The sequence below is a fragment of the Pezoporus wallicus genome, unplaced genomic scaffold (assembly GCF_028554395.1).
Source record: "Pezoporus wallicus isolate ANWC-B61680 ecotype Strahan unplaced genomic scaffold, APGP_CSIRO_Pwel_v1 contig_8714, whole genome shotgun sequence".
NCBI classification, from domain to species: domain Eukaryota; kingdom Metazoa; phylum Chordata; class Aves; order Psittaciformes; family Psittacidae; genus Pezoporus; species Pezoporus wallicus.
The window spans coordinates 1288420-1312309 of record NW_026635695.1 but is presented as its reverse complement, the minus strand read 5'-3'; the positions used below and the strand labels follow the sequence as shown (position 1 = coordinate 1312309).

Below are 23890 nucleotides of genomic sequence, written 5' to 3'. Positions count from 1 at the left end.
ACGTGTCTCCTCAAAAAAGGAGAAGACACACAGGCAGTGTCTTATAAGGCTGCTGTCTGTGCCACTGTCTTGATGAGCTTCCCTTCACCAGCTTTGGAGGGACACAGACACGCTGGTGTGGGTGCTGGCAGAGTCGAGGTGAAGGATGTGGATGAAGAGCAGTGCATGGAGCATAACCCTTTCCTGCCTGCACCAGCAGTTCATGAAGGAGGCAGCCAGAATGGTCCTTGAGTTCCCAGCAGCTCTCATCCCAGGACAGCAAGGGAGGTTAAGCTGGCCTTGCAGATTTTGTTCCGCACATGGTCACATCTGCTAAAGGTCTTTCAGATGGACCTTCCTGCCTCTGTGGGCAGCTGTCTGCTGCAGGAAGATGGGTGATGCTGGCTAAGGGGGCTATGTGCAGGGATGAGATCAGCTGCGCATTCTGCATTCCCAAGGATGTGCTCCTGGCGTGGAAGGGGACACAGGAATTGCTGCTGATTCAGTTACATCTGAAAAACCACAATGAGCAGGTGGCTTAATGAACTACTGCAGATCTGACCAATGTGCAGGAGTGTTGTTCTGCAAGGCTTGTATACTTACACAGTCAACTTGTGGGAACAGAGCAAAAGGACAGCATCTCCCTGGGCATGCCCCAGGATATTGCTGTGTACATTGAGTGTGATGGACACCTGGAGTGAACTCACCAAGGGAAGAGCATAGCTCTCCTTGAATACACATTTTTACTTCTATTTTCTGATTTTTTTCATGTTTCTTCCACACAAGCTGGCAAGCAAACCCGTTTCAATAGCTATATCTGGAGAGGGAGAAAAGGTGTCCTCTGGCAGTTCTGAAGCCCATGACAACTGGTCATAGATCATGTTTAAATGTCAACCATGCCAAAAGCACATCACTTTCCAGCTGCTCCCGTGTTAGCCTGTTGATAGGCCGAGCTGCTTAAGAGGGCTGATTCATGGCCCACCAGTATAACACAGTTGTGCTTGTTCATTATTTATAGAAATCACAGGCATCGGTGTTCTGGTTAGATCAAGTTGCAAGAGCAGTGATGGAAGAAGGGTTAGTGTTTCAGAACAGGCAGGGACGAAGCAGACTTGCTGGAGACCACAGTACAGGAACTTAATGCATTCTCCTGAGTATTAACATGTGTATTCACTGATAGGAAAGTCATGGGTGCTAAAATTCCCTTTAGGGGAACTTTTACACACTAGAGGTGAAATGACTAAGTCAGTATCTCTCAAGGATGGACAAGAAAATCATTGATTAGGCCCTAGAAGTGGGATGTTGTGGAGAAAAACAGCTGGAGTCAGAGACCCTGCTGCCGGGTTTGATGTGGTATGTGAGTGCCATCAGGACAAGGACTCTTGCAGGGTTTAGCTCAAGCCTTATTTATATCCCTAACAGTTTCTTACACTCTGTAACATAGCAGTGCCTTGGCATTTGAATTATTTTTTCGTTTTGGCTACATAGTAATTTATGACTTTATAATGGCTGTGTCTGTGTTTTGGTAGCACTCAAAGGCTACAGCCAAATATCAGGATGTAAAGCACTTCACATTCATAGGATGGAGACTCTTGTTTCTGCAGTGATCTTATGGCAAAAAAGGGTAAAAGCTTGGTACGGCAGCAACATGAGGATCCCAGGTGGTCTTACTTGTTTTGTCTGTAAGCTGGGAATGTATGAGTAGCATCGGCCTGAAGCTTTGCCAGAAGATCACCAGGGGCATATCTCATTCTCTGGCTGTTTGCAGTTAGAAGAGTTTAGCCTGCTCATCGTAAGTTTGATTCTTAACTATAAACCCTGGAGACGCAAGCAGGTCCTACTGATATCACTGGGACAGTAGAGATACCACAAATAGGGTGATAATTCTAGCAAAGACCCTGTGCACAGGAGCATTTCTTGGTCAGCTCCAGGCTTTGGGATAAACTGGGCAATAACAAATGCTGGGCTGAGGATTTAAGTGGGACACAGATAGTTAGTGTGGTTCTAACTGTCAGAAAGTACTGTCAGGATTTTCCTGCTTGTGGTCTTCTTCTCTGTTCCATCTATATATGTAGATAGACGGGTGGATGGATGGACATTATTTGTCCTTGTTTGCAGATGAATTATTGCTTTGAAGTGTCAGCATGAGCTGTGATATGGGGACAAGATAGCATGGCTGCATCACGAGATTTGCCGAGAATGGCTCCCAAGGCACTTTCTGAGTGTATAAACTCTTGTAGTGATCACCTGCTTAATGATTAAATATGGGAATGAAACCATTACTTGGTTAGTCCCTCAGAAGATCCTAATGCCTAACTACTGTCCAGAGCTAATTTTCTGAACAATAATTTAATACACAGCCCAGATAAACCGCATACTTAGATTGAATACAAATGATGTTTTGGTGACATGAATTATGGCCTTATGCTGAGCATCACTATGGCAACTAATGACATCACCACAGGCTTCAACCTGCACAAAACCCAACTTCGAAGGGTCTCTGTTGGCTGAGATCTTTTCAGGGCTTTTGGGGGTATGAATATGTAAGCATCAGTGTTGTCAAGGGTTTGCTATGTATGTTTACTGTCATTTGAAACATTTATTCCCTTTGTGGTTAATGTTGTTCTCATGAAGGAAACCTAATGAAAATTACTGTTTGTATTTGGTTAGTAACATTTGTTGATAACATATGGTCTGGGAATGCTTCAGCAAATAAGAGCTTTTTAATAGTAAACAGAGATATGAGTTCTATAAAGCAGATGCTGTCAAAATACACAGCGTAAGGTTGGATATTTTCTTCCTTTTGCCTCTTACCCAAAGCAAGATTATCTTCCTACTTTTCCTGCCGGTGACAGCACAGTTTTTTTAAAGAGAGAAAACATAACCTGTGACTTAAAGCTGCAAATAGAAAATAAGGTTGTTTCTTATGCTTAAAACATTTATTAGGTAGCTGATGGCTCACACATGGAAAAGATAGAATACTGAGGATGTGGCTGGACCTGTAGTGCTGTAGTTAATTTAAGCCTCTGTTCCCTGACACTGGTGGCAGTTTGATGCATCATCATAAAAGGTGAAATATGTGGAACAGTGACACCAGGAGAGAAAACTTGAGAGCAAAGCTGGCAAAGAAACTGAGTTTGTTAATCAGCTCTGCACTGAACACACTCATTTGCTACATTAGCTGGACAAGATTTGCTCAGTGAAGAGTAAAGCATAACCCCATACCTTTTGTGTGCAGGAAGGAGTAAATTATTGTTTCCAATAACCTTCCAAATGCAAAACCTGCTATTTGGTATTTATGTTTAAAGATTATCTAGTCACTAGACCACATGTCAACTGAGCCTTTTCTCAGTCATTTCAAGGGAACTGCATTTCTTCAGCAGAGCATCTAGTTTGAGGACAATGTAGAGTAAGTGTCATTAATAGCATGAGGGTGAATAGAAGTTGTTAGTGAGATATGGTATAATCTCTCATCTGACTTGCGGTATTCTAAGTCGCAGTGTATGTGCCATCACATTACTCAGAGGAGTTGCTCATGCCACACTCTTGGTTTATAAGCAGCACCTTGTCTGTAATTGTTCTTCAAGCTTGCTTGTACACTTTGCATGAGGTTCAGTGTGATGAATTTTCAGGGTATCTGGGAACAACACAGAAATCTAGTTCCCAAAGAATTTTTTATATATATATATATATATATATATATGCACTAAAAAATAAAGACAGAACAAAAAATTTAAAAAAGCATTTTTTTATCTGCTGGTTTCACACTGGGCCTCTGCACAATCAGATGCTGAGGAGCATCTTCCTTGCAGTGGTGAGCCCTTCCCTAGTCTTTACTCTGCCCTTCATCTTTGGCTGCCCTGTTCTCTGCTAACAAGGGCAAGTGTGGTTTTAGGGATGCTTTGCTTTGCTCTGTCTGGAAGTTTCTGTCTGGCTTAATTTTAGTAAGTTTCTAACTTTCTAAGCCATAGAAACAAAGCTTGAAACACAGCCGTGAAGTCTCCAACATGACTTTTTACCCCTTAGTGTGGAAGGTATTTTCTTCTTTGCTGCTTTCAAAATTGTTTAAAGCTTACAAATGGGCATCAGTTCAAGTTTCACTAAATTTTTGCTCTGTGACCCTCTTCAGTCTGTGCCAGTTTGCCAGAGGGGAAGTTTTCCTCTATCTCAAAAACTTGAAAACAGGTGACCAATTTGATGTGTTGTTCTGAGTGACACCACTTGTGGAGGCTCTTCAGGAGCCTATTGAAAAGCCTATTAGGGTGTTGAACAGGGGTAGTGTGTTTCACAGGTTTCTTTCCCCCACTGTCTCTAAATCAACACTGGCTGCTGTGTAACATCTGGGTATCTTTAAGAGAACCCCATGAGGATACCTCCCAGCGCAGGTCAGGACATTGTGGGTGTCGCCATTCATCCTTTCCATGGAACCAGAACAAATAGTAGACGGTGGTCTCAGATCTTGGTTCATTATGTAGTTGGAGAGGTGGCCACTTTCTGGCCACTGCTGTCCCATCCCCAAGGAGCTGGTGTCCTGCTCTGCAGTCCCAGCAAGTAGATTACTCCAGATGTAATGGCTTGAACTTGACCTGGGCTGGAGGGCTGGGCTGGGATTTGGAAGAGAACCCAGGTTAAATTGGTGTTTCTTCAGAGAAAGCAAACCTCGCTACCAGCCTGGAAAGAAGAGGTCAATCAGGCAAAAGAAGAGCAGGAGCATGAGCAGTTGCAGATATCCTGAGTGCAGATGTCCTCAATCCTCAACTCCTGTTGTGGCTATATATAGGTTGTCACTGCAGGAGACATATTGTTCTTTCTAAATAAAAAAGTTCTCTTAGATTTTGCTTCACACTGCTCCCAAATACTCCCATTTTTCCCCCCAGAGAACCATCTTGGGTTTTCCAAACATCTGTCCCACGTTTCCCAAAGAAGATAACTAATACCCTTGTCAATTTGTGGCCCAAAGAAGATAACTAATACCCTTGTCAATACCCTTTGGCTTGTGCCACGCAGGACATTTTCAATTAGCCGTTGCATGCCCACGCTGTAGTGCTGCTGATCTGAGCATCTCCATGTCCTTATTTTCACAGCTGGGGCACCCAAGGAGACTTCACGACAACACACGCACTTCCTGCAGTGAAGGTGAAGCTGTTCACGGAGAGCACGGGAGTGTTGGCTTTGGAGGACAAAGAGCTTGGGAGGGTAAGATTTTGAGCTTAATAATGCTTCCTTCTGGCCTTGCTTTTCTGGAGAAATCTCTCCTGTACGGAAATATCCTTGGAGCACAACATGATCTGCTTTTTTGCCAAGCTTCAAGACGGGGGAAAAGAAAGCTCTCCACTGCTGTAAAGGAGTGCATCTCGCATGCTGTCTTTGTTGTGAGTTTTTAATGGCAGCAGTTCAGCTGGCTGTGCCTGCACTGAGCAAAGGCAGAGGATCTTGTGTGTGATATTGGCAGTCCGGAAAGCCTTAGAAGTTGCTTACGGAAATGGACATTCCTGAGGCAGAAAAGGGGGGATTATGCTGGAGCAAAAAAGAAAGGATTGAAGTTTGGCAGGAGAGTGTTAAGCTGCTCTCATATCTGCTGAGCAGCCGGTGCACAGTTTGAGCATTTGAAAGCACTGACTGCGGTACTCACTGCAAAGGGCTTCAAATCCTGGCTTACCCTGGGGACTGTGACTGAACTGGTGGTTTCAGAGGGGCTGCACTGGGGAGTGAAACACGGGAGCTCATTGCTCCTATCAATGGTGTTAATAGCAAAGGGCTCAGATTCCCAGGATACTGGCCACAGAGCCAACCTTCCCACCCATCTCTGCCCCCCAACTGTGGTCCCTAAACCAGTGCCCGCTGGTGACCCTCCATTGCTGCAGCCCACAGCTCCAGAATATCTGTGGGCAGCACTTTTCTGTGGATTTGGGACATTTCAGTTCATCTCCATAGATTTGTATAGTTTGTGTTGGCCCCAGGCATAAGTGGCAGCAAACTCCCTGCCATGCCTTCCTCAGCTCTTCAGCAGCATCAGCGTGGTGAAGGCCCCGTGAAAACTGGTTCAGGGTAAGAGAGGCTGCACCTCCTGGGTCACAGTTCAGCATGACCTGAGCAATGTCCAGGAGCACGCTGGGCTCTGTCTGCAGCACACCTTGCTGCCTGCCCTGTCTCTATGGCTGTGGACAAGAAAGCCATGGCCAAGAAAGCTACTGATCCTGTGGCAAGCCCAAATACAGTATTTCCAATTGTGGACTAACCCATTGGGATGTTTCTTGCTAACTCCATGTCAGCTTGTGCCTTAACGCAGGAGAGTCTGTCCATGCAACAAAGTTTTTCCTAATTAACGTGGGTTTGTGTTCATCCTGTTCATACAAGTGCCAAATGTTCTTTCAGGTCCTAGTTTGCAGTTGATTTAATTTCTGTCTCTGTGGTGGAGAGTGCTATATGTGGTTTTTGTCTCATATAATTTATGTTCATTTTAACTGTATTTTCACATTCATGTAACATCCTTTGTTATTGCACTTGAGAGAGAGAAAAGCAAAGCAGCCTCTTCTTTTGTCCTATCAATCTTGTATTCAAAGAGGGTCACAGCAGTTTGGATTTCCCTCATCCACACCTTCGTCCTTCCTTTCTCCATGTCCTCCTCCTCTTCTAAGAAAGGGAATGACGACACTAGGCTGCAGTACCCCAGCTGGAGACCTACAGTTGCTTTGCTGCACAGCTTCATAGTATTTTCAGGATTATTTTCAAAACCTTCTTCTTCAGACAGCCCGGTACTGTTGCCTTTATTCACTGCAGCATGCTGAGCAGAGCTTTTCACCCAGGCAGCCACGATGCCATTCAGGGCTTTTCCCCCTGAGCGGTTACACTCGGCGTAGACCCGCTTGCTTTGTAAGTCTTGTTTCCACTGGCAAGCATGAGCAGTGCTGACTTTGCTGGTCCCGGGAAGCACTTAGCTAGGCATGTTGTTCTGGGAAGGATGTCAGGGCCCAAAGCGGCCCCTGTTGCCCTGAAACGCTGATGAGCCAGCCCCACTGATGCGCTTTAATTCCTATCCAGCGGGAAGCCATCCCTTGGCCCTGAGCTTCTGCAGGCTGAAGGACGTGGGCCAGCAGCAGCAAGCACGGGGAGCTGGGCAGTGATTTCCCCTGGCCCGTGGCCACCACTGCTTTCAAATGGCCAGACTTCAAAGGGATGCTTAGTGTGCCCGGAGAAGCTGAGAGATGACACGTGTCTGCTCAGGCTGCATCAGGATTTCTTCTGTAATGAAATAATGAAACCGGGAGCGTGTTAAGCCCCTGGTTTAGTTGTTGGAGTGGGCATGGACCTGTCTGCACAGAGAGAGGAGGGAAGCAGGTTGTATACACAAAAACACCCATGCTCGCTGCCCTTTGAGAAGTAGCTTTGTGCTCTGCCAGGCCTGTACAATGCCCACTTTCTATTGCAAGTGTTGAATTGGCAGCCAGCCGGCCCTCCTCATTTCACCAGGGAGAGCTGGAAAACGCTCCCAAGCCCTGAACTGTTGGATGGGCGGCTTAAGGCATGGGAATACATCCTGGCCCTATTGAAGCCAGTGGCAGGGCTCCCACAATTTCAGCTGTGCCAAGACTTCATCTACTGAGAGCAAGGAGGGGAAGAGCCATGAATTGCAACAACACTGAGGAAAGCTTATGCGCCTTTTAATGAAAAGGAGTTAGAAATCAAAGTAGAGAGCATCCCAAACACTCTGAGTGGCTGCTGCCTTGCCAAGAGATGCAGTTTAACGCAAGTCTATGTGCTTTCATCACCTGCCTTATATGGGGGTCCTCGGATATTCCTCAGAATTTGGGGCCATCTGTGTCACTAACACCACCCTGCAGGGAGGACTCTCTTTTTGTCTTCAGTATTTACTGAATTGTGGTTTATCCAAGAGTGATGTAGTAGAGACTGGTGTTTCTAGGTTATCTATGTAACTGATAGGTTCAGATTCCTGCCAGAGAAAGCATTAGTCTAATCAATAAAAGAAATGATAAATAATGCTGGTGCATAAGAGTGAAGTTGAGAATCTACTGATGTTAACCTGAGGCTTGGTAAGAGACTCCTAAAATCATTCATCAGAGGACAATAGCATCAAGGATATTTTGGTGGAAAACAGCCTTTGGTTGTTGACTCAGCAGTAAAGTTGAAGAGCAGAGGAATACAAGATTATGGTTGGGGCTGGAGTTTCGCAGGAGCATGGACCAAGTGTGATCAAGGGATGAGTGATGGCAGCACATCAAATAATGAGGGGGAATGCTGCCATTTGTGAAATAATTTGCTTGCAGAAAGGTGAATGGGTTTAAAGGAGATTTATCTCGCTACTGGACAGTGGAGACTTGAATGAATTTGTGCCAGGCAAAGTCACCTCTGAGAGAGAAAGCATCAGAAGAGGAATAAGCATAGGAGAGAGAGGGTTAAGCCACCACTAAGGACACATAAGGCAACACCAGGAGAAGATGGTAGATGTGGTGTAGTTCTGGGAGAATAGAATCATAGAATGGTTTGAGTTGGAAGGGACCCCAAACACACCAGCCTACCTAAAATGTAACCTACTGCATCCAGTCTTAACAGTAAGCAAAAAATGAAGCCAGCTTCCCCACAACCTGATAACAGCAATGGATCAGGCATTTTATGTTGAGCTTTCTGAGCCCATGAAACAGCACCCCTCACAGGGGAAGTGTCAGGAAGGCTGGAGTTTGACCAAGTTGTATAGGTCTGAAAATGGAAGATTGCAGTGAGCAGCCTCTGCAAAAAAATCTTGTTGCTGGTTTGCTATTCACATTAGTCCACCATCTCTTCTAGACTGATTTACCTGGACAGTTACAAGTTCATTTATCATGATCTTTCCTTAAATGATGGGAACTGATAATGCAGTTCTGTTCTGCACAGCCGCATGAACAATAGCACAGTAGATATAGGAACCAAAGAATATACGACCTATTCTCAAAATAGTAAGATGTACCTCAAAACAGCAATAAAAAGCTATCCTCACTGATGTGAACAGAAATTCCAGGCTGACTTTTAGGGCAAAAGCAGCTCATTTGATGCAGTTTTGTTCCCCATTAAAACCCATTTTGTCAATAATTGTTCCCTTTAACTTTGTTTTTAATGCTTGCAGGTTGTTCTCCACCCTACTCCCAATAGCCCAAAGCAATCAGAATGGCACAAAATGACTGTTTCCAAAAACTGCCCAGATCAAGACCTGAAGATCAAGCTTGCTGTGAGAATGGATAAGCCTCAAAACATGAAGCACTCTGGGTAAACGCTTGTCTTGCTCTGAACTCAATTTGTTGTGAATGTACAGTAGAAAAGGCCTCTTTTTTTTAAGATTCTTTGAGAGAAACTTTTTCTGAAGGTCACAGGAGGTCAAAAGAAAGATTAATGTAAAAATAGCATTAGTTCAGTCATTTATAATGCACTTTCCATGTTCTGAGCGTAGCCTTTTTAATGCATATCAGCCAAACAGTATTCCTCAGTAAATTGCTAGGTTGTTTTTTTTTCCTCTAAGGAAATACTGGGTGAGCTGCATGCCTCTCTTGTTGGAAGTGGTGTAGTTTCCTAAGTTATTCTGTGTTTCCCTGTATTGACTTCTCAGAACCAAAGCACAGCACTCCTTCCGCTTGAAATACACTCCAGTGTGACTGTCATTATTTACAGAGAGACACACAACACAATTAAATAGCAGTTGCCCGGAGTCATGATCTGGAAGGTTAAAAGGGAAACCTCAGCTCTCCAGATGGGAGTGGTGGAGGATGTGGGGCCGAGGGAAATCCCTGACACCCACCCCTGGCTTCCACCTTTGTGCCATGCAGTTATAAATTAAATCATCCTTGGCAAGCCCTAGCTAACGCCATTGGCAAGGCTTTCCTCTGTTTGCTCTTCAGGTCACAGGATGCGATAAAAAGTAGAAACTGTCCGGGAAAGTCACTCTTTTGAATAACTCTTTACCTGTTATGTTCTCAGTGCTATAAAAGTGACTTGGTTGCATTTCTATTTTCATAGTGTTTTGTTAGATTCAATCCATTATTAGATGGTTTGGATCACTCATGTTTTTTTAATTCCTTCTCCTCCCGTCTTCTCTGCTAATGAGATCAGAGCCAGTAGCCACATGTGAACTTTAATTTTTCCCTCATGACCACAGATACCAAAAGCAAGAAAGGACAGTTCACCCATCACATTTGTTTCCTTAACCACAGCTCATAGCAACAGGGCTGAGCAGTCCAGGCTTTCCTCAGGCTTTCTGCAAGTGACATTTGATTTGCAAGATGCTGCTTAAAATGATGTGGTTTATAATACTGGTATGCTCTCAGAACTGAGATTGTCTTTCTGCTGATGTTAATGGCACTAATACGACAAGTAACCATGCTCTGCTCTTGAACCAGCCAGGAACTCAGTGCAAACGTGAGCATGACTTGGAGTTTTGTGGATTAAACATTTACCAGGAATATGCTGGATCTCTTCTAGCATAAGGAACCACGAGCATAACCAAAAAGGAATTGTTTTTCTCTTTATTGAGCTAGAACTGAAATAATTATAATGATATATGAAACATAACAGTGAATAATGTCCTTGGTTTTACTATTAATCTGATGCTGCCGCTATTTTTGCTAGTGTTTATATTGCAGTGTCACAGTGGCCACGTCATCACAGAGATTAAATGCAATTTAGACACTAATGTTAAAAGTTAATTCTTCCTGTCTAGAAAACAGTAAATTCACACCTCCTCAGAAATTATTCAGTTTGCTTGAATATCTGTAACCAACGAGTTTCTAGGAATTCACCTTAAACTGTTTGGCAAAGGGTCCTGGTTTAGTCAATCCAGTGGATACTGGTTTTGATGTAGTAAAGTGTCCTTCTGTTTGACAGCTCCCCTCAGCCAAATGGTTTTATGAAGGCTTAAAGCAACATTCAGTTTCTCTGCCTTAATTCTGCCATTGCAAACGTGTTCTTAACCCACCTGACCATGTCATAGCTATTCACTGGCATTCAAGTGCTTCTAAATTGTAAGCATATTGTAAAAGACAAAGAGGAAGAGAGAATTAATACTGTGTAACATTAAGACTCTGGGAGCTTTTTATGTCACTTTCTTTATAAGTTATTTGTTCAGGCTAGAAATAAACACTTCCATGAATGTTGCTGAGCTTAAGAGTCTGTAATCACTCCTGCTTCTGTATTAACTCAGCTTGTAGGTGCTCTAGAAAACACACTGAAAAGCAAGATAAGAGCATATAGTCACTAGTGTACTGAATTCACCTGTTCTTTTCTTCTAGATATTTATGGGCCATTGGTAAAAATGTTTGGAAGAGATGGAAGAAACGATTCTTTGTCCTTGTCCAGGTAACAGATTTAACTAGAAGTGATCTTAAACTGCAACATGAAATATTTAAGTCTTTCCTCTGGCTTTTTTTGGTGCTGTGTGGTTGATGCTGAGTTGTGGTTCTGTGTAGGGTGTCTGTTAAGTCATGATTTTTTTTCTAAATGTATACATCTTCTCAAGGATATCCCAGTTGAGACCTTTAGCCACGAGTTTGTGATGGACATGGTTACGTGGTGAAATGGAGAACCAATTGTAGTGAGGAATTAATGAAATGAGGAGGAAGCTTGATCTATCTTGGCTGGAGGTACTTGGGTGCAAATGCTCCCTTTGGAGCCTCCAGGTAAAACCTGAAGTCCACTGAAATCTACAGAAGTTTCATCACTGGCTACCTCAGTATGTCATTCTTGACATTGATCTTGCCTTCACGTGCATTACTGCTTCTCATTGTCTACAGCTCTCATTGATCATTTTGTGATGCCTTTCTTCCCTTTTCCCTACTTCTTCTTTTGACTTTTTGCCCTCCCAGTTTCAGTAGACATGTATATTTGACCATGGTTAAGAATTTCAGGGAAACAGGAAGAAGATCTCCTCATGTCCTAAAGCAATCTGGTCAGTACCTGATGTGTTAGATCTTCCCTCCCCTTCCCAAGAGCAGCTGAAACCACTGCATTGGCCACAGAAGTGTGGAACCCCTGTCTGAGCAGCTCCATCTTCACACCAGCCTGATAAAGCCACAGAGTCCTCTTGGGTCCATCTCTTTCTCTGGGTTCCTTAGAGTGTTGTCTCCAGGTACGAGCATTGTGCAGGGTCCTGTAATGAAAGCAACCCAGAGGTGCTCTGATGGAATAATATGGAATCTCACTGAGATCTTGTGCCAGCACAGATCCGAAGTGATCAAGTCAGAGGGTGAAATCCTACTGGTGATGAAGCAGGTCACAGGTCTGCTTCAGAGGAGCCGGGGTTTCACCCATGCATAAGAAAGGAGATGTTGTAAAACAAGTGCACCAGCCTCCACATTTGGGATGGAGCATGCTTGTGTGCTGGCTTTCCTGTGCTGGTAAGAGGATTCCACACAGTCCATCTTCACTGTACACTGCCAGCTTCTGTGGTCCTATATCACTGGGTGTAAACTGGTTAGTTTGTTTTGAGTTAATTATTACTTCATCTGTCTAAGTTGCTTAGTTGCATTCCCCATTTTCCATTACTGCCAGCCTCCATAGCGCTGAACTGTGTGGCAGATAAGAAAATCCATCCTGGGATGTAAAATGTATTTATGTTGTGTGTGAGCCATGTAAGTAGGAGCCTATTTGGAGAGAGCAGTTGAATACCTACTCCAATAACCAAGTATGATTAACAGCAACAGCTTGAGTGCTCATTTTGTACTCCAGAAGGGGTCAAAATGGCAACAGAAGTGGGGGAGTTAGTGCAGAGCAGCCACAGGAGATGCCTCTATCTGCCTAAGCACTGTATTTAGATTCAGGTAAAAGTGACGGGTTTAGGATCTGTGTAATCCATTCCTAGAGGCACCTAGTTTGCCAGTGCGCCCTCTGTGCAGGGACTGGCCAGGTCCTTTGTGAGGTATGGTACTTGGCACCTCACAGGGCAACCCAGTGCCTTGCAAAGCCAGACCACTGGAATTAAATCCCAAACTGTTTCGTGGGTAAGAAGCAGCAGAGGCCATAATGAAAGAAAGGCCTTTTGGGAGCATTATGCAGTGACCCTGTTCTTGAGCCGGGATTGAGGGATTACTTTGGTCTGTATGTTTCCTTCATTATGTTCTGAAATGAAGTTTAAAGTGCTGGGGCAGTCTGTGATCACCTATAGAGCAACTACTATTGCTTTTCCCCAAGAGGTACTTCATTCTTGTTAGACCAAGTTCTTGGTCCTTTTTTCCCTATGAACAGGGATTCTCCAGAGGGGAAATCCTCTATCCTATCATAGCTTTTCCCTGAAATAAACCTATTGATACCCTTATGTGGAAAGGTTTGCAGGTTTGGACATGTATTCCTATGTCTCTTCCAAGGAGCCTTTCTTCCAGCCATTCTATGTGATTGTAGTAACTTCTTTAATTTTCAGTTGCTGTCTATTCTTCAGCTTGCTGTGGAATTGAAGCTCTCGGAGTTATTCCATGTTTTGTCATGTTACTAGGTCTGTATTTGTCACTTGGCATATAAGAGCAGGATTTGGCCAGAAAAGCAATTCATTTGAATAAGATGAGCAGACTTTTGCCCCCAGAGAGTCTCTGTAGCCCACCTCAGAAATTCCAGCTACCACTGCAGCTTCTCTGTTATGTTACCGTTTGCTCAACATTTGGTGCAATGTAAAGTGTTCTGCCGTACATCAAATATAAACAAGAAACACTCTCTATGCAGTCCCTCAGATGTAGTTTGAGCATATTGAACATGTCAGCAGGCAATAAAGATGGAATAAAAATACTTTGCTGTCCGTATGTTTGTCATTTGCTTTTCATGCAATGCAAAGGATGGGTGCTGGTATGAACAGGGATTGGCAGCAAAGGTGTTGATGTCCAGGATGCTCTGAACTCTGCTAAACTACAGACAGAAAATAACACCCACAGGAAGGTGAGCTGGCTCCGTTATGTAAAGAACAGACAAGGAGCAGCAACTGTTTTGGGAGCTCACTCATCTGCACCAGTCTTCTGCTCACAGCAGAACCAAGAGTTGGAGTCCAACACATGAAGTCCATTTGGGATATAGTGGTCTGGTCAGTTCCTGACACTGCCAGGAGGACAAGGCTGTATGTTTGGATGGATAATGAAATATTTCCTCCCTGATCACTTGTCTCTGCTCTTTAGCTGTAGCATCTTCTATTGCAGTTCCTCTCCTTCTCTTGGTCCTGTGCCTTCTCCAGCCCCTCTTTCCCCATTTCAGATAGATGAGCCTCAGTACCTTCAGTGCTATTGGGTGGTACTGCTCTGCCTTCTGGTACTACTGATTAAGAAAATCATGGTAATACTCAAACTCTTCATAACTGTTTCAACAAGGCACCAAAGTGCCAAACTACATGGGAGGCACCAAGGAGGAAAGTGTTGATGGCAGTTTGTCTCTTGTGTTGGTAATGCCTTGCTGGTATGAACAGAGTCTTTGCATGCATGTATAGAAAAGGGAGCTCTGCAGGGAGGGTTCCCACTGCTACTTGGCTTGTGTAAGCCAGGAGAGAAGGGGAAAGGAGCAATGACTGCCTTGTAATTTGGGTGGAATAATCCCTCGCACCTTCTGTGTCTGTAGCTGCGAGGGTTGTACAGGAGTGGAGATGATTTGTTTGGGTGTAGTTGGTGAGAGCGGTTCCTTTGTGCCATTTCTACAACTGGGCCTGACCTCTCCAGCATGTGCATTGCTGGGTGGACTTGGTTCAACCCCTCGGGGAAGGTTTGCAGCATGGTATGGCTGGCAGAGCTGGTGCACACGCTCCTCCAGCATGTGCCCGTGCGTTCAGAGGGGATAGTTTTCTCTCCAAATGAATCTCAGTCCTCTCTGCACGCTGCCCACCCTTCTCGTAGACACCCTTTGAGATGAGCAGCAGAAGAGCAGAATACTGATTAGATGTAAATTACATGGCAGAGACTCGTTACTTGCCTAATTTTAAATCCTGAGATATGCAGCGTGAAAGTGATGGCAGAATATGGCCCTGAGCTTGGATGGAAATGGTCCACAACATCACAAGGGAGGAAAATGCTTCGTAAAGGCAGCAGTAATGCCAGTGGCAGTGGTAAGCCAAAGCAATGGAGCAGTTTAGGGCAAAGTTCTCAGTGACTGGTTAGGAAAGAAAATGTACATCCATCACAGATGTTAGAAGTGTTTCCCAAGTTGCTTCATCAGCTGCCTGAGCACAGCATACACATTTCAGCCAGTTTGCCAATTAGACCCTTGATTGTGCTAAAGCTGGGATTTTTGATAGCTGGCAGAGCTTGCATTAATTCTTTGCAAAGTCTAATGTGCTGTACTGGCAACACCAGTGTTGTTGGTTCTGGTGGGTTTGCTGGTTTTGTGGTAGGAAATATAATGATTCTTAAGGGCAAGTGAATTAATTACATTGAGATTTCAGACTGAATCTTTTCTTCCCATGTCATAACCCCATTTCTGTGCTCTGGCAGCATATGGGAAGTAACACTCCATGGTACCTGGATGACATGTCTGCTGAGTAGCTTGAAGCAGTTTTCAGCTGATTGTGTCTGATGGTGTTTGCAGAAGGTTGTTGGAACCAGATCAAATCTCTGCAGATTAAAACCAGTTGCATTGTCTACGCCTGGATCTATTGTTCTGGTGACAGACTCCCTGAACTCATTATAATTTAGACTAACAGTGACAGTTCCTGCTTTTAGCAAAACTCAGCTGACTCTGGATAAAATGAAATGAAATGTTCAGTAACTCCAAATAACCAACAAGATTTGAAAATAATTCAGCAAAATTGCAGTGTGCAACACCAGCAGTCCTCCACTGTGGTCCTCAAATCAAGGTAAATGACCCGTAGCTGATCCCTATAATCATATTAAATCATGTTTTCAGTTAGACCCTTGCTGGGAATTGTGCATAGGTGGTGATTCTTGAGACACCTTGAGTGTTGATGATAAATACAAACTGCTTGGAGCTGCTGGTTAGAGATGCTTGTTATACCTGGCTATGGTGTAACATGTCCCATCCATACTCATATCGGATGGCTTCCCATCACGCACTCCCTCCTGCTTGAAGGAAGAAGTTAAGACAACTGCTATGTGCAATTGTTTAGGGCTGAACAGACGTGCTGAGATGTGAAAACTGTTGTTTTCACATTTTCTTCTTTAAGCTGGATCGTTTCCTCTGCTCATTTGTGTCAGGAAAGGGCTCGGGAGGCAACGTACAGCTGGAACCAGAGGACAGAGTCTCCCATCAAAGCAGAAAGCTGTATTACAGCTGGCAGTATCTTAGCACAGTTTCTCTCCCTTGGGACAAAATGCATGCTGTTAATCTAGGAAAGGTCCATTTAAGAATTTAACCCAAGTGGGGCAGTGTTATGTCAACAGTGAGAAAGGGAGAGGCGAATGACTGAGCTTGGAGTGCGAGGCACGACAGTTAACAGGTTTGAGCAGGATCCTGGGGAAAGCGGTGCTCGCTAGAGCAGGAGTCTGGTGGAAAACAAGGACAAAGTCAGGACTGGTTAATACACATCTACTGTGTTTATTAATCATTTGGATTATATAGCTGGTGACAGAATATGGTTGAGTGCCAGGAAAGTCAGATCTAATTTAGCAGCTGGGAATAGTGAACTTTGGCATTTGTCTCCTGCTGTCTGCTTCCCCTTTCCTGTATTTCTTTGTCTTTTTTCCCCCTCTTTCTTTTCCTTCTGTTCTTTTGTCTCAAATAATTTCTCAAAGCTTTTTCCCTTTATTTGTAATGAACCAACCAGGGCAGCCCTGGATCATTTCCCTTCTTTTAGTTTCACTCAGTTCAGCTTCCTTAGATGCTCCTTTCCTGGCCCTTATTGAGTCCCTGGATGAAATCCCAGCTGCTTTGAGAGTTTGTCCCTCACTGGGCAGAGATTTCTGCTCTGTCTTCCTTCAGCTTCCTCTCTGTGTTTTTCCAGTAACTCAAACCATCCATCTTGCCCATCCCATCTGCTCGCTCGCTCGCTCTCATACTTAGCTACAGTTCAGTGTGAACTCAGCAGGCTGTAAGATTAATTTCTGCCATTAACTGTTTGGCCACTTCTGAGCTTCTACAGAAAGCAGGCTCTGTAAAGCACAATATTTCAGAGGACTGGTGAAAGGCAAGCTGCAATCTCCACTTGACCCTACAGTGCTGTTCGGCAGCCAAGCACAAGTGTGACATACAGAGCTTTCTAGAATCTCATTTTGTCGGGTTTTACTTTACCACTGCTTGTGAATGGAAGGAGCCACTTCACACTGGTAGCCAGGGCACCAGCTTCTTGCTGAGCCCAAGCAGCAAATGCCTTAGGCAGCAGGATAGGACAGACAGGCTGGTGTGCCAGTCCTTGAAGTCAGTAGCTCAAGTTGTTTAGGTGCAGGCGCTCTGCCTGGCAGTCAGCTCCTTTTCCAGAGTCCATCAATATCTTGTCTCCTCCTTCCAGCCTGATGCTGGCCTGTGTCTTGCCAGGACCTTGGCTAACCCTGAGCCTGGGCTTTGCACTTGAGCTGTGCGAGTAGGGAAGTAGGCTGACGTGAGCCCTGATGGGCCCTGGCTCATCACACTTGGTAGACCTAGCTGTAGGTTTCTGTTAGAAATCTCTTCTAATAATGATGTAGGGCAGCTTCTTCCAAAGAAAGCATGTGAATTGTAACAGGAGAGACCACTTTGTTTTGCTTCTGTCCCAGGATGGCTCTACCAAAGCCTGCTGTCTACATACCTCTTTTATAACTTTTAACATGAGAAGTATAAGCTCTGAAATGCCTGTGTGGGTTTCCATACATCCCTGTTGTGTTGGTATGGTTGGTTTATTGACAGGGATGAAGAATCCTCTCTAGGTCCAAAGATGACAGAAATTATTTTATAGAATCACAGACTGGTTTGGGTTGGAAGGCACCTTAAAGCTCACCCAGTCCCAACCCCTGCCACGGGCAGGGACCCCTTCCACTAGAGCAGCTTGCTCCAAGCCCCTGTGTCCAACCTGGCCTTGAACACTGCCAGGGATGGGGCAGCCACAGCTTCTCTGGGCACCCTGTGCCAGCGCCTCAGCACCCTCACAGGGAAGAGCTTCTGCCTAAAAGCTCATCTCAATCTCCCCTCTATCAGCTTAAAGCCATTTCCCCTCATCCCGTCCCTTTGTACACAAAGAGCCTGAAATTCAGACTTCAAGGTCAGAGAAGAAACAAAACTACTGAATGAATTTTACCTGTTATTATAGAGCATAGAAGAGAAGAAAAACCCATCAGTTGTATTAACGTTTTCAATCAGTGTCAGCATAGGTTAGCACTGACTCACTTCAGGAATGAAATTTATCGCGCAGCCCCTGAAGTTCAGGCTGTCTAACACGGAGGAATCAGATCCTCACCGCTCGGATTGAGATCTCCAGCATCTTCCCGTAAATAAATCACATTCAAGCGTTTATCCAGGAGGTGGCAGCAATATACTGCGAGTGTGAGTGAATGAGCGCTGCAGGAGCCGTCTGAGCGCTGTGCTGTGGGGCACTGGGTTATTTTTAGATTCCTTCGCGTTAATCTTTTTAATTTTTTTTTGCCTTTTGCTATGCATTCAAAGTTCACAGCATAGAATATGCACTGGGGTGCTCCTGCTATTGGTCTGTTACTTGTCAATCTTTCGTCAGCGCTGGTAGTTTTAAGGAGGATGCAAGATGCTTAAAGCATCACTTTTAGTCTTAACTCCCACAAATGTGTTAATGATAGAGTTTATTCTTAGGTGGCTTTTGGAGCTGTTCCTGGAGGAAGGCAGGGTGCAGGCAGGGCTGCTGGGAGCAGGCTGGCAGCTAGCAGAAGCCCATAGAGGGCAGCAGTAAACCGAGCACAGGCTGGGAGACGCTATACCAAGAGATGCGTGCCCTGACTTAAATAAATGACATTTTATTAGGAATAGATGCCACTAAAATAGGTGCTGCACGTGTGTTTGTAGCAGAGCAATTTGTCTGGATTTTGAAGGCAAAATCTCCCCAGCCCAGGAGGATTCCAGAATCTCCCGTCTTCCAGGACCTCTCCCAGCTTCCCCAAAATGACAAACACAATCCATTGCCGCCCACCAGAGTTTTAAAGTTTCCTCCAGAGGTCAAGCAAATGTCCAGACGGATAAAACTACGTCAAGCATCCAGGATGTGACACAACCTTATAAAGTCATTTGAAATCATTTGACAGTAAATTTCCCCGTGAGTTCCTAGCCTGGGGTACGGAGAATCCTCTCCTCCCTGGATGAGCTTCTCGCCGAGCATCCAGATTGCAAGCACAGGGAGTAGAGCGGGGTCTTGATGCGGCCTGATGGCCTCCTAAAGGCAATGGGGAGCCTGGCAGAGCCCCCGCAGCTCAGTCGGCTTCCGTCAAGAGCTTGACATTGAATGGATCGTGTCATGCAGATGGTACCTCAGAGGAGTGAGAGCTGCCATTTACAGCACTGATGACAACAACTGCCGAGATCAGTGGGATCTTAAGATTGCTTTAATATGACTGGCACCTAGCAATTTAGCTCACATTGTTTGTGACAGGGTGTCACTCTTGCACTTGTCTGGGGATGAATGATAGAGGGTTTTAAAGCACAGAGCTTCCTCTTTTGGAGGAAATTAAACCGCTGTATGTACTGGTGCGGAGAATGAGATGCCTGCTGCAGGAGGGTGTGTGAAGGGAGAGCTTTGCAAAAGCCTGGTACAAAGTTTAGTCTGTCTCGGATGGGCAATGACCAGTGTCAAAATTACCCCCCCACCCCCTGTAAACACCCTGTCAGTGTGCAGCATTTGTAAGTGCTTTGGATTGCCTTGTGCTCACCCGGTGCCATCTTAGCTTTGTGGTTTTCTTCAGGTTAGTCAATATACGTTTGCTATGTGCAGCTACCGGGAGAAAAAAGCTGAACCCCAAGAGCTGCTGCAGCTCGACGGATACACTGTGGACTACACCGACCCACAGCCAGGTACGGGGCTGATAGCTTGCTGCTGGTGCTCGCCACACTGTGTATGGCTCGCAAGCGGGGCACTACCCCTTCTCTCTACCCCTGATGCAGCTGAACTGTGATCAGCTTTATTCTAAATATCTTTGTGTTTAGACTCATCATTAGCTATGGATGACTTTACAATAAATTGGTCTAAGGAGTTGAGCTAGGAGCTGCACTAGAGGAGAGAAAAACTCATCTCTTCTGGGGAGCCTAAGTGAATTAGACACTTAAATCCCACTGAAATTTGATTGTGAACTAAATGCTCAAATCAGGGAATGATCCTAACCTGTCCTTCAGATTATATTCCTTAAATAAAAGGTTAGCAGCTGTGCCTGTCTTTATGATAGCAAGTACTCATGGGATTAATCCAGCATTTTCGCCTACCCCATTTCCTCTCTGATGGATGTGGGTGAGTGCAAGGGGAAGGGACAGAAAGCCCCCTGGTACCTGGAGGTACCTGTTGAGCGGTGAGACCCTTCTTCAAGTGGAGGAGCACCACGTTTCCTTTATTTCAGTGGAGCAACGTATTGAGCAAGGTGATTCTTACCATGCCCTGGATAATGGTATCCCCAGTGGAGATGAAAGACCATAGTAGGTTGGTTGTCAAAACCTTTATTCTAGGTTAATTCTCATATTAGGGCAATGGGAAGGTGGGTGCTGACTCAGGGCCAAGACAGAAATAAGCACATCATACCAGCACCTTTTGTGTAGCGTTAGCGCTGATGCACCCAGTCTAAAGGGAAACTTCCCACCACATCCACTCAAACCCCGTTTCTAATGGGGCTTCAGTGGTGCAACTCACGTGGGACCTGCACAGACAGGGCTGTAGGTGAGAGAACAACTCTATTTGTGTTGGGGTGTCTTTTAGTAACTGTGATGCAGAGGGTGCTACCTGGGGACCTGGTGGGCTGTATTGCAGGTGAGTTTTGGGAGGGGAATGAACTCAGCTGGGGGCAGTGCAGGCCTGGCTGGGGATGCATCAGGGGCAGGTAGGGGGAGATCCCCTTGATGGCCTCAATGCTTCCAGAACTCCATTGTTGCTTCCTCTCCTGCCAGGTTTGGAGGGCGGCAGAGCATTCTTCAATGCTGTGAAGGAAGGAGACACGGTGATTTTTGCAAGTGATGATGAGCAGGACCGTATCCTGTGGGTCCAAGCCATGTACCGAGCTACCGGCCAGTCCCACAAACCTGTGCCGCCTACCCAAGTGCAAAAACTAAATGCTAAAGGAGGAAATGTACCCCAGCTAGACGCCCCGATCTCTCAATTTTGTAAGTAAATAAGTTCTCCCAGAGAGCAGAAGTCTTTGATGGGAAGATTTTCTGCACTGATGTAAATCAGTTTTCGCACACGTGTTTCTGACTCCAAAGTGCAGGTTTTGTTAGCATTAAGCTGCTTTTTACATCAGTGGATGCAGTTGAACTGTGTGTTTAGCGCAACCAAACCCAAGAAACAAAATTCCTCAGGGAACTCGTCAGTGAGTGTTTTAAAGTGCAATACTTGATGGAGGAGAGGCTGGGATCTGGGAGCCTGAGACCCAGCTTGCTTTCCGCAGACACGCGTTTCACCCCCACACAATCAACTGCACACCCAGATCAGAGCGATTCATTAGCGCCATTAGCTGTCTATCAAACACATCACGTGCTCAGAACTACAGGTGCAAATCTTGCAAGTATGAAATGCACACACAAAAAGAGGTCTCCTGTTGAATATTCAACTGTAGGAAAGCATATGGTATTTTTAACAGGTTGCTTTGCAGGCCAGTTAGATGTGAATTTAAAGCAATCATCTTTTAAGTCGTAGCTATGCTGCATGTCCTGTGCAGTGATACCCAGTTTGCTTAATTTGAAATTTAGAGCGATTTCTTTTGTCTTGCAAATGTAATTTGATTATAAACCACACGAATGCCTCCTCGTTCATTTTTCCTGAAGGTCTCCATCACACGTCTGGAGCCCCTTTGTTGTGTAACATGCAGCAATTCTGGCTAGTTTCAGCAAAATGTAAGAATTGGTATCATTAAATATAAGTAAAGTAAGGGAAAAGTGTTAAATATTAGCAAATTCTTCAATTTGAATCAGATTTTAAAATTTAAAGTAGCCTCTATAAAGCTGTTATGGAGTATTTTGTTGTAAGAAACCCAGAAAATCTGCCCCTTGTTTATCAATATCATTTGACTGTCTTTTGTATTGGTTTAATTTCTTCATGTCAGTATAGAAAATAACACTGCAAGACATTCACCTGTACTGTCACTGTTATGGCAGAAAATCTCTGCTTGCTGCTGCTTTGTTGTTGTATTTTGTATCCTCCACGTGCTTTGTATATTTTGGACTCTCTCCTGCCTCGCATTGCTGCTGCTGTGAGTGAGACATAGCATGATGCAGCGTGGCAAGCCTATAGTCAGTATTTTTATTTCAGTGACCCTCATCCTCTTCATCCCAGTAATGTCACTGATTTCGGGGGTGCAAGGTGTAAAGGATTGGGGTTGCAAAGGAAGGACACCTCTCAGAAAGCCAAAATGGGATGTGGGAATTGGCCTCTTGGAAGTGGGATGTTTACTGGCTGTGATTAGCAGCTAGATCAGGCTGGGTTGTGCTGACCTCAGAGCATTCCTAGGAATTGTATGTCCCTCTGCCCAGAGTATTTAGTCAATGAGTTCTTGGAAATCACAAGCACAGGTCCTTCTACTGCTGCTTTTTTACATGCTAAAGCCTTCAAAGTGTAGCAAGGGAGAGCGGCAGAGGGGTGCTGCTATGGCTCCCTCGCCTAACAAGTGATGCTGAAAGATGCTGTTAGCTGTGTGGTTGATGCTCTTTGCTTGTCCCAGCATGATCCCCGAGGGTTTGGATGAGAGCAGGGAGAGAACATCAAGCTGGGGAATCACCTTTCCCTCCAGTCTTCTCCCATCCCTGCAGACATCAGGCCTGGAGGATTTTTCTGCTGGGTAAATTCCTGATGTTTGCAAAGTTTTCACTTTTCCAGACCTATGTGTGGGGTTAAGTGAAGGGTCCCTTTACCAAACACATTACAATTGCCTGGCAGCAGCTGTAGCAAAGCGTGCCAGGAGTTTGGGGAGGGAAAGGGGATGCCTGAGACCATGGGCCCTCAGGTGTGTTGTCCCCATGCGCAGCCAAGCACTGTGTGCATCAAGAGAGCTTACCCCCTTGCTTAGGTTACCTGGGATGGAGAAGGGGCAGCTGGCTTGTCCTGGTCAATTTGCCAGGGAGCAGCAAAGTCAGTGGCTGAGCCCAGGAGTCCTCTCTGTATCTAACCGCAGCCCAGCACTTCCAGTGCTCATGGTCCTGCCGACAGCGTCAGCCTGACTGTGCTCAGAGCTGGAGAAATGCCACAGATTTGACCTTTTTTTTCCATCTCACTCGCCTGCCAGAAAGCAGGGATCCCTTATCCTTGCTTCTGGTGGAAACAGCAGAGATTTCACTCCATGGGTCCCTCTAAGGCATCTGAGGGGGTCAGTGAGTTTCACTTATGCCAATACCAGTTCCAAATCCATATCATTGGGCTTTTTTTATGCCACCACCCTCTCTCTCCATCCACATAAGCTGGGCAGCTTCAGGCTCCCTTTTTTACTGCAAGCACCAGGAAACCCTCCTGGCTGAGTTGTGCCAAAGCCTGGAAGGGGGTAACCAGTCAGCTCATCAGTCTGATGATGACCTGCTACTTCAGCATCTTCTGGGCTAGGGTGTTTTGTCCTTGGTCTTCCTTCCTCCTCCTCCCTTGGATCTAGATCCCTCTGACAGCTCTCTGCACAGGACCTTCAACTGGAAGAGGAGGAGGGCAGCATGCTATAGCACACCTTCATCTCAACAGCAAAGGCTACTCATTTTCCATATTTCTGTGTTTGTATGTGGCAATGCTCGTTGCAAAAGTCATTGGGCACAGCAGTTAAAGAATCAGAAACAGAAGTGAGTCATGCATACCACACATGATGGCTTGTCGGGAGTCTTAAGTGCACAAATACATATCTCAGCTCCTTCAGTC

The 23890-nt window shown here is 45.2% G+C and overlaps 1 protein-coding gene across 7 annotated transcripts in view; it reads left to right on the top strand.

Annotated features, from left to right (window-relative positions):
* Positions 1-23890, top strand: part of CADPS (calcium dependent secretion activator) — a 211381-nt gene that overhangs the window by 92270 nt on the left and 95221 nt on the right. For all 7 annotated transcript variants that reach the window (XM_057397353.1, XM_057397350.1, XM_057397349.1 and 4 more), the window contains exons 7-11: positions 5064-5175; positions 9098-9237; positions 11250-11316; positions 19767-19875; positions 20953-21165. In XM_057397353.1, coding sequence (XP_057253336.1) covers positions 5064-5175; positions 9098-9237; positions 11250-11316; positions 19767-19875; positions 20953-21165 — 641 coding nt within the window. The remainder of the gene's footprint in view (positions 1-5063; positions 5176-9097; positions 9238-11249; positions 11317-19766; positions 19876-20952; positions 21166-23890) is intronic.